Source organism: Eptatretus burgeri, chromosome 16, assembly GCF_056783735.1.
Source record: "Eptatretus burgeri isolate ZD-2024b chromosome 16, Ebu_testis_v1, whole genome shotgun sequence".
Taxonomy (NCBI): domain Eukaryota; kingdom Metazoa; phylum Chordata; class Myxini; order Myxiniformes; family Myxinidae; genus Eptatretus; species Eptatretus burgeri.
In genome coordinates, this window is record NC_140976.1 from 23,662,689 (window position 1) to 23,674,247 (window position 11,559).

General features: G+C 47.1%; 1 protein-coding gene across 6 annotated transcripts in view; it reads right to left on the reverse strand.

The window, feature by feature from the left end:
- The window catches only part of LOC147010706 (dystrophin-like), a 1,018,488-nt gene that overhangs the window by 871,030 nt on the left and 135,899 nt on the right, over positions 1 to 11,559 (reverse strand). For all 6 annotated transcript variants that reach the window (XM_085859617.1, XM_085859614.1, XM_085859615.1 and 3 more), the window contains one exon: positions 5,745 to 5,806. In XM_085859617.1, the coding sequence (XP_085715743.1) occupies positions 5,745 to 5,806 (62 nt within the window). The remainder of the gene's footprint in view (positions 1 to 5,744; positions 5,807 to 11,559) is intronic.

Below are 11,559 nucleotides of genomic sequence, written 5' to 3' on the forward strand. Positions count from 1 at the left end.
CCGACCGACATCTCCCTTACATACCGCTCTCTCACACACACGGTCTCCCTTGCACTCGGCCGTTCACTCACGCATGCCACCTCCCTCGCACACGTGGCTCCACGCACTCGCGGCCTTCCACTCACTCGTGCCATACTACTCACACAAACCATACTACTCACACACGCGGGGGAACTCACCCGCGGTGCCTCACCCATACACCGTGCCTCACTCACACACGGCGTGCTGGGAAGCACGTACTCCGGCACAATCGCCACCACACCACTCACACACGGGGTCGCTTCCACACACGGGTACGCACTCACCCCTTGCACCACACACACAGGGACAACCACACTGGGGATTCGTGTCCCCACAAGGGTCTCCGGGGCCTCTATACCCCCCAAGCTCTCCGTGCACCCGTTCGCAGCACTCCTCCCCTCGACCTCGCAAAGCACGACCGAACTCACCTGGTCGTGACTCGCCTCAAGGGGGCATACTCCCTCCCCTCGTTCCTGGAGGAGGCCATCCAACTGCTCGCACCGGGTCTCCACCCAGTCCGCGAGCTCACCCCCATTATCCTCCACTACCTCCGTGTGTGTGTGTGTGCGTCACTTACCCTGTCTTCATCGTGCAGTCTTCCCTCTATCGTTCCCATCTCCCGTGTCTCTGCCAACTCAGTCACCTCTTCACCCTTTACCTCCCTTGTCTCAACTATTTTTATTTCCTTTGTCGTCACCTCGTGTCTCGTCTCGCACGTTTTGGTCTCCCCATTTAATTTTTCCCTTTCGGTCACCGTTGCACCCCCTCCCAGCTCGTTCGCTCCCACACGTGGAGTCGCCATTTTAAGCTCCCTGCTAACGGCCTTCCTGCCCGCCTGCAGGCATCAGCCCATGTTCTGCGTCTCACCCCGCAGCTTTTTAGTTTCTTCCTTCATGTTTGTTTCCATTCCGTTCATTTGCTGTGCATTCGCATCCATCTTTTCGTTCATTTGTTTGTTCATGCCTTTCATTTCGTTTATAATTTCATGCGCATTCGTTTCCATCTTTTGTGTATACGCATCCATCCTCGCTGTCATTTCTGCATTCATTTTTGCCAGCATAGTGAATAGCTGGGCCATGTCGGGTGTGCTTGGGTGAGCCGTTTCGGCAGGGATCGGGGAAGGGTTTTGGTGGAGAGGGGGAGAGAAGGTGTCATACACCGCGGCCGCCGCCGCACCTATTTCGGGCTCTGGGTTCAGTTGGGCGAGTTCGTTTTCCTGCACAACCAACATTTCCTGCACGGGGATTTCATCCTGAGCCATGGATTCTACACATTCTACATCCATTTCTAATACCCCCGGCTCCCGCTCGCCTTGAGACGCCATCTTGCTTCTCTTAAAGGGTTAATTTAGCTCGCTCGTAATTTGGAGGGAATCGGGGGTCGCTCCTCTCACCCCTGGACCGATTCCCGTGAATTTAATTGGAGACAGGAGAGCCCGTTTTCCCATTCTCCGATACCAGTGCCGCGAGGAGGGCGATGAGTTTATGTCCCACTTCTGACACCAGTGTTGCGGATTCGCGCCCGCCGGCGTGCGGACGGCCACGTAACTCGAATCGCGGCACGTCGCCCACCGGACGGACAATCCAGTCGTGACCCTCTCGGACTAACGCCGGGAACTAGTCACGGGTGGACCTTTCGGTCTCACCACGATCGTGCCAATCGGCCCCCGCGTGGGATAGGGTTGCTCGCCAAATTCGACCTACCTAAGTACCCACACGGAGGGTAGACCGGGCGATCGCACCTCGCCGCAGGTCGACTTCGGACACGGGCCACTTTAAGCGACCCGTTCCGTACTATCGGGATAACCGAGCGGTGTTATTCGTCGGCCTCGACGGTTCGATTAATTATCGGGCGTTTTAGCCCACAACCAACCCTTTACGTGAAGCAAGATGGAGATTCAATGAAAGAAAAGACGAAGCGAAGCGGGAGAACAGTTCAACATAACTCACATTTATTTCGCGATGAACGGGCAGCACACATATACAATTACACCAAAAGCACATGTAAAAGGAGAAGAAACACAATATTACACAAAAAGCAAATATAAAAGAAGAAGACAATGCAGAGCTATCCGACTACCGAGCACACGGCAACACTTATACAATTTTACTTCACAGACGGCGCCGACAACACATATTCCCAAAGCAAAAGAAAAGAACCACCCTCAAGGATGAGGGGGGTAGGCGGGCCTGGGGCCGAGACCGTGTCGGGCCTACCCGTCTGATGATGAGACGCAGAGCGGCGGTGGCGCCTCAACTCCGCGGGCCTCGCGGACAGTGTCTGGTAGGGGGTGGGAAAGGGGCCCCCTTGTCGCACTATCTCAGCGCGGGGTGGAAACAGGAGGGGGTTGTTGATGCTCGGGGGGGAGGAGGATATCTCCCTGTCTCGGGTCCCGCGACGAGCGTCTCCACCACAACCTCGGTCGCGCCGCCGGCCTCTCCCTCCGCCGCTCCCCGACTCCGACGCGAGCACCCCCTCGATCGCCTTCGCCGCCGCCACCTCTCCACAGCTCCGTCCTCTTCACTCTGACTACTACCACTTCTTCCCAGCTCCACCGACAACTCCCAACTGCGAACTGAACTGCCTTGACTGACGAACGCAGCCGTATATATCCCCCGTGGCCTCGCTCCCCCACCTTTGACCCTTTACCTCCGACCCTTCACCTCTAACTGGCTCCCCATTGGACCGAGGAAAAGTGGGCGTGAATGCTTTTTGATCCATGAATTTGCATATAGCGACCTCACTCCAACGCCCTGGAGGCGGGGCCAAATCGCCCCACGCTCTCCGATAGGACGGAACAGAAGTGGGCGTGAGTCGTTTTTGATCCGTTTTTCTCGGAAAGTCTGTGATGTTTCTGAACACGCTGCTCGGTGCGCGCCCTGCACGAGTCCAGTATCGGTGCCCACAAGTGGCGCAAGAATGGTGGTGATGCGATGGTGGCGAGTTGTGACGGTAAAGGTCGTGGCTGTTGTGGTGAAGCGGCGTTGTGGTTGGTGGTTGTTGTTGTGAAGCGGCGTTGTGGTTGGTGGTTGTTGTTGTGAAGCGGCGTTGTGGTTAGTGGTTGTTGTTGTGAAGCGGCGTTGTGGTTGGTGGTTGTTGTGTGATGGCTGTTGAGACGTGGTTGGTGGTGGTAGTAATGGCGGCTGGTCCAAAATAAAGATAGTGAAAGAAAAACTGCTATCCTGAAGAGTCGCAGCCCGACTGAATGACATTTATTCCCTCGAAACAACGGGTTTGGGCCTAACTACACATATACTTACAGAGATATCTCACCTAAGGGACCTGAATGGTGGTTTGTGAATTTCGTCAACCACAACACTATCAAACCTTGAAAAGGAACATACTCAGGTCCCCAGCAATATAGCTGACAAGTTTCAATTAGATCGAACCAGTGGTTGTTGAGAAACAGCGGTCTCACACACACACACACACACACACATACACACACACACACACACACACACACACACACACACACACACACACACACACACACACACACACACACACACACACACACACACACACACACACACACACACACACACACACACACACACACACACACACACACTGCTGGAATTATATAGATGGGGCATCTCACACTTGAAGCACAGCGGAGGGGTCAATAAGAGCTATTTATAGTCACTATGAGTCTGCCCTTTCACATTTTAACCCAATTTTTAAATTAATAATCACCATGTTCTCATAATAAAGGGTTAGAACCCCATCAACTTCTGAACCATAACTCGAGTGGCACTCGGTGGAGCACATACCTCCACCAAGCTAAACAGTTTACGTTTTGTATCCCAGTGATAGGCCAGATCTGCATCAGGATCTGAATCAAAATCGAATCGTCTTGTTCTTCTCACCTTCCCACTCATCCACCAAGTTTTGTGATAATCCCTCCACAATTTTTTGAAATTTCATGATATATATCATTTTTGGTGTTATATTTCAATTGTGAAAAATCACCTTAAAAAATTCTAGTATCCGGATCCAGATCCAGATCCTCATCAAAATTGAATAAATTCATCCTTGTCACACACCCAACATGTCCACCAAGTTTTGTCTGATTCCGTCCATAGTTTTTTGATCACAAACAAACAGACAGACAAGCCAACGAACCAACAAACAAACAGGGGTGAATAACCTCTGCCCACTTTCGGTGGTGGAGATAGCAACAGTTTCATGGAATATTTATTCAGGACGCATTCCAGCACAAATTGCGAGAATTAAAAGGAAGAAAATGTGAAGGTGAATGACACTAAACCTGGGGCAACATAGGAAATTGCCAAAATCACACCAATGAACTGCTCAGAGAGAAACATAAGTGAGTCCAACAGTCCAAACCGAAGCGGTATTCTTCATTTGCGCAGGTTCGTGAAACAATTGACCATTTCAAGGATGTTGTCTTGTTTGGAAGGAGGTTGGCATTGCTGCTTGAAAAGCAGAAGTTACCGATCAGAAAGCCAGGAATCTTTAACTGCATTTTGATAAATTGGGAAAGAAAATGAGAAAAGTGGTGGTGGCAGCTCAAGATGCACTTTTGTGTTTGTAAGTTCTGTGCTCGTGACGAAAAACGGTCACCGTGTGTCATCACTGGTTTTGAGACCAACGGCCGATTATGATGAAATAAAAGTTTATACGCGCGTGGTTACCTCGGTCGGTGCAGTTTGTTACTTGCTCATTATTATGTGCCATGTCGTATTCTTGGAGTATATAAAGTGCATCAGCTGCATATTAAAGACGAAGTCGAATCGGGAAAGGAAACTGCTCTTGGAAAACGTTCTGGTTTAGTGTGTTTTGTGACCAGAATAACATTCATTTACGTTCACTCAAAGTCACTTCTTTCTCCAAACAGTTTGAACTTATGGTGCCAAAAATGGAATGAATTACGATGTGGGTTCTTGAGTTGAAGAGAGAATAAGGGACTCATGTAACAATTTCACAAAAGGTAGGGGAGAGGGAATTTTTTTCTATACTTTAGAGAAAAATATTGGGGATGTTGTCTTCGGCATCACAAGCCCTAATGGTGGATCTGTGCCTGGTTCTGCTGCTTTTGAAGAGCAAATATTGTGTGACCCAAAATATTTTGTAGCAACCTAGTGGTCGTGCTTTTGGAGATCAGGTCTGACGAATATCACCTACGGAGGAGTCTCACAGTTGCTTCATCACATTTTTGTATGCAGCAGCAGTCTTGCAAAGATGACAGAACTATTCCCTGCCGCACTTAGTTACATCAGTAGTTGGGCCCAGGGGAGTGCACAGGTGTGACAGTCAGGTTTCGTTAAGGATTCTTATTCCATGACCGAAATCTCACGCTGTTTCCGAAAGAACATTATCCAAACAGTGCCAAATCATAAAAGGTGCGTGGTGCAACCTAGCCAGCGAGGCCTACAGCTTTGACAATAATGTTCCATTTATGATTAAAGGAGTATCAGAACACCAGAGATCATTATAGGCTTCATTTAACACACAAACCTCTTATGGGTGCTGGAGCGCACCACTAATCCAGGCAACATGTGAACAAGGCAAAATTTAAATAATAATCTAAATCCAAAATAATATTTTCTCTTTTGTTCATGGAACAAGCACAATAGCATTGGCCTCTTTAATATTACACAAGGAAGATGTAACACTGGACTTTTGAATCGGCATTGTTGTTGGAAATGTGCTCCAAACAAAATGGTGACATCGGGTTAGTCATGCCTTCTACTCACCTTGTTGAACTGAGAGTTCACCCACTTTGTAAACGTTTTCTTTTGCACATCTTCTCTCTCATCTGAAAAGCAACAGGAAGGATTCCATCAGATGCATTCAGTCAGAACATTGACAACCATCTCCTTGCTTTGTTCATGCAACGAAATCGCCGACAATGCAGCAACTCCTGCTGGTCAGGCACAACATTGAAAATAAAAATTAAAAACCAAACTCGACTCCATCAATCAAAGAGCAAACTCAGAACTAAACATCTTCTTCTTCTATATGGCAGCTTGGCTGAAGGGTAGCTGTAATTTTGTTGAGGCACAGCTGTAGCCACTGATCCTGTGCCCCTCCACCAGTACACTGGTACTTTCACCAACCTCAGAAGGATAACAGGCTGAATAAACCCCACCTGGTGTTGGTTCAGCAACCAACAGGGCTCAAAACTCAGTACCCTAAGATCCAAAGCTAGCCACCCTAACCACTAAGCCAACACCAGGCTTACCTAAACAACTCAGAGATGTTAACATTACCACAAAACCAAAACACCACATTTAAAGTAAGAGTAAGTAACAGATTGACTCTTTTGCACAAAAGCGAAGCACCTGTGCTATCACAAACAGTTGCTATACTAGCTAAAAGACAACACGTACGAGCATACAACATACAAAGTTCATGTCAATCACGACCCTTGTGTTGTCAAGGCCTCCAAGCTGTGAAAACCTTTCCATTTGTTAAACTGCATGTGATGCAAAATGCACTCTGAGTCTTTTGAGTTGGGACAATTCCATTCCATCTGCTTCGGGTCAACAAGGGTGAAGCTCCATCTCTTGAATGATATAAAATATCAATTCTGGCTTGCCAGGCACAGATGGTCGCAGAGCGGCAAAGCGACACGCTGAGCAAGCTCTGGGATGAAAGGTCATTACGTGCCCATTGTTGTGGCACGACTGCCCCGACGAAGAGTGTGGCGAACTGTTAGGCCTGGTGTCACCGTGTGTTGTGTGCGTTTTGTCTCTCTTATGGGTTGTGAGGCACAGGACGTGCCAAAGGACTGTTCATCACTTTTATGGACACAGCCTTGCCAGAACAGGTGTGGTCACCAATAGGGAATGTCATCAACAACCCTTGCTGCCATGTCTGGCTTCACCCCCACAACCTTACAGGAATGCTACCAGTGTTCATTTACCTTCCCATACTTGTTTTTGTTTCGATACGAGTCAAATCATTCAGGCTCTTGGAGTTCTTGATACCAGTTATTAAAATATGGAGTTGCACACTTTTGAAATGTGTCTCTGTGTCTCTGTGTCTCTGTGTCTCTGTGTCTCTGTGTGTCTGTGTCTCTCTCTCTCTCTCTCTCTCTCTCTCTCTCTCTCTCTCTCTCTCTCTCTCTCGCTCTCTCGCTCTCTCGCTCTCTCTCTCTCTCTCTCTCTCTCTCTCTCTCTCTCTCTCTCTCTCTCTCTCTCTCTCTCTCTGTCTCTCTCTCTCTCTGTCTCTCTCTCTCTGTCTCTCTCGCTCTCTCTATCTCTCTATCTCTCTCTCTCTCTCTCTCTCTCTCTCTCTCTCTCTCTCTCTCTCTCTCTCTCTCTCTCTCTCTCTCTCTCTCTCTCTCTCTCTCTCTCTCTCATTCAGTGATTTTGGAAACAATCCCAAAAACCACATGAAGAGATGAAAATGTTGAAGGGAAAATTTGGTGTGGGTGCTGGTATGCATGCCCTACTCTTTCAAAAGATGCCCGACAGGGATCTCTGGCTTCTACGTGGGCTGGATATCAGACAAGCATGTTTCTATAACTGCCTCCCCCAAAGAAGATTTGGTTCCACCATTTCAGCAACATTAAAAGGGAATTTTCAGGAATATGAATGCATGCAGAGTTGAACTTATAAAGTGACTACCTAGCAGATATCATGCGACGATCATGCAAACCAATGTCGATAACCTTTCCACACCAATGGTATTGTCGAAACAGTCGAGTGGCAAGGAATGGACTGGGTGGTTCGCAATTGCCAGGAATTTGGATTTTGCCAGAAAGGCCTACTCATGCAAAAGACACCATGGATTATTTCACTTCAATGGTGTCACATAATTTGATTGACAAGTTTTGCACGAACAACAATCACCAACATGATACCGCGACAAAGTGCTCCACGTTCATCATTATATGGGGCGTTAAAATGTTCTACAACCGAGATATGCACAATAGTCCAAGACTGACCAAAGAAATAAAACGTATATACATATATATATATATATATATATATATATATATATATATATCCCTATTGAACACAGTCACACCAAAGAGTCACCTCCAACACAGAGACTTCAGCCTGGTGACTCTGTCAAAGAGACAAAGATTATATGGTCATCAACAACAAACCATCAAACAGAACCACTGATCAGGATAGTATACAGATAAATATCTAACCAATGATGACCAGAGTCTACGTTTATACATCAGATGCACATCCTGACAATTATGGGGAGCATCGCCGCGGATTATGTCTCACACCGTAAAACCTCCTTCATATATACATATCTTCTTCTTCTTCTTTCGGCTGCTCCCGTTCGGGGTCGCCACAGCGGATCATCCGTATGATCCGCATAGTGATTTGGCACATGTTTTACGCCGGATGCCCTTGCTGACGCAACCCTGGTCGCCTCTTACGACACAGGGATATGGTACACCTATTTTAACCAGGGTATACACCGGCCCAGTATACTGGTACTCATTTCGCCGACCTCGGAAGGATGACAGGCTGAGTCAACCCCCTGGTGTATTAATTCAGTGGCTCAACGGGGCTTGAACTCAGGACCTTTTGGATCTCAAGCTGCTGCCCTAACCACTGTGCCATCACCAGGCTCGCCTTCATATATATATATATATATATATATATATATATATATATATATATATATATATATATATATATATATATATATATATATATATATATATATATATATATATATATATATATATATACATATACACATATACATATATACATATATACATATATATATATATATATATATTTATATATATACATATACATATATATACACATATACATATATATATATATACACAATATGTGTATATATATAAGCCTGGTGTTGGCGCACTGGTAAGGGCAGTGGCTTGGGACCCAAGAGGTCCTGAGTTCAAGCCCCGTTGGGACACTGAATTAATATATATATGTATGTATGTATGTATGTATATATATATATATATATATATATATATATATATATATATATATATATATATATATATATATATAAACCAAGTCGAAAACACCAGGGGGTTGACTCAGCCTGCCATCCTTCCGAGGTCGGCGAAATGAGCACCAGTTGTACTGGGCCCGGTGTATGCCCCGGTTAGAATAGGTGTACCATATCCCTGTGTGTCGTAAGAGGCGACCAGGGTTGCGTCAGGAAGGGCATCCGGCGTAAAAACCTATGCCAAATCATTATGCGGACAACAAAACGAATTTCCATACCGGATCGGTCGAGGCCCGGGTTACCAACGACCGCCACCGGTACCGGTGGTCAGCAGGGTACCAGTGGAAATTGTGCTACTGCTGGGCGAAGGAGGAGAAGGAGACGGGGAAGGCGAGTCCGGAGGCAGTGGGAGAGGGGGAAGGGTAGAAGTGTGGAGGTGAGAGTTGGAACTCTGAATGTTGGGACGATGACTGGCAAAGGGCGAGAGTTGGCTGATATGATGGAGAGAAGAAAGGTGGACATACTGTGTGTACAAGAGACCAAGTGGATGGGGAGTAAGGCGAGGAGCATTGGAGGTGGTTTCAAACTGTTCTACCATGGTGTGGATGGGAGGAGAAATGGTGTCGGGATAATCCTGAAGGAAGATCATGTCAAGAGGGTATTGGAGGTGAGGAGGGTGTCTGACCGAGTGATGAGTGTGAAGTTGGAAATTGAAGGGGTGATGATGAATGTCATCAGTGCATATGCCCCACATATGGGGTGTGAGATGGAATATAAAGAAGATTTCTGGAGTGAGTTAGATGAAGTGGTGGAGAGTGTATCCAAGGATGAAAGAGTGGTGATTGGAGCAGATTTCAATGGACATGTTGGGGAAGGGAATAAAGAGGATGAGGAGGTGATGGGGAGGTACGGTCTCAACAAGAGAAATGTGGAAGGGCAAATGGTGGTAGAGTTTGCAAAAAGAATGGAAATGGCAGTGGTAAACACGTATTTCAAGAAGAAGGAGGAACACAGGGTGACATACAAGAGTGGAGGAAAGTGCACACAGGTGGATTACATCTTAAGTAGGAGATGCAACCTGAAAGAGATTAGTGACTGTAAGGTTGTGGCAGGGGAGAGTGTAGCTCGACAGCATCGATTGGTGGTCTGTAGGATGACTTTAGAGGTGAGGTTGAGGAAGAGAGTGAGGGCTGAACCAAGGACCAGATGGTGGAAGCTGAAGGAGGAAGACTGTTGCGTGAAATTTAGGGAGGAGGTGAGACAGGCGTTGGATGGTGGTAAAGATGGGTGGGATGATTGGGCAACGACAGCAGAAGTTGTGAGGGAGATAGCTAGGAAGGTACTTGGTGTGACATCTGGACAGAGGAAGGAAGATAAGGAGACTTGGTGGTGGAATGAGGAAGTACAGGAAAGTATAAGGAAGAAGGGGTTGGCTAAAAAGAAGTGGGATAGTCAGAGAGATGAAGAAAGTCGGCAGGAGTACAAGGAGTGGCGTCAAAAAGCAAAAAGAGAGGTGGCTAAGGCCAAGGAAAAGGCATATGACGACCTGTATGAGAAGTTGGATACAAAAGAAGGGGAAAAGGATTTGTACCGATTGGCAAGACAGAGGGACCGAGCTGGGAAGGATGTGCTGCAGGTTCGGGTGATAAAGGACGCAAATGGGAATGTGCTGACGAGCGAGGAGAGTGTGTTGAGAAGGTGGATGGAGTACTTTGAGGAGCTGATGAATGAAGAAAATGAGAGAGAGAGAAGGTTGGAAGAGGTGGAGATAGTGAATCTGGAAGTGGGGTGGATCAGTAAGGATGAAGTGAGGACTGCTATGAAGAAGATGAAAAGTGGAAAGGCGGTTGGCCCAGATGGAATACCAGTGGAGGCATGGAAGTGCTTAGGAGAGATGGCAGTGGGGTTGTTAACCAGATTGTTTAATAAAGTCTTGGAAAGTGAGAGGATGCCGGAGGAGTGGAGATTAAGTGTACTGATTCCGATTTTCAAGAATAAGGGTGATGTGCAGAGCTGTGGAAATTACAGAGGGATAAAGTTGTTAAGCCACACCATGAAGTTGTGGGAAAGAGTAGTGGAAGATCGGTTGAGAGGAGAGGTGACGATCTGTGAGCAGCAATATGGGTTTATGCCAGGAAAGAGCACCACTGATGCGATGTTTGCTTTGAGAATGTTGATGGAGAAGTATAGGGAAGGCCAGAAAGAGTTACATTGTGTGTTTGTGGATTTAGAGAAAGCTTATGATAGGGTGCCAAGAGAGGAGTTGTGGCATTGTATGAGGAAGTCGGGAGTGGTGGAGAAGTATGTGAGGATCGTGCAGGATATGTATGAGGACAGTGTGACAGCGGTGAGGTGTGCGGTAGGAATGACGGACCGGTTTAAGGTTAAAGTGGGATTGCACCAAGGATCGACTCTGAGCCCTTTCCTGTTTGCAATGGTGATGGACAGGTTGACGGACGAGATCAGACTGGAGTCTCCATGGACCATGATGTTCGCGGATGACATCATGATCTGTAGGGAGAGTAGGGAGCAGGCTGAATCGAGCCTTGAGAGGTGGAGGTACGCACTGGTGAGAAGGGGAATGTTAGTCAGTAGGAGAAAGAC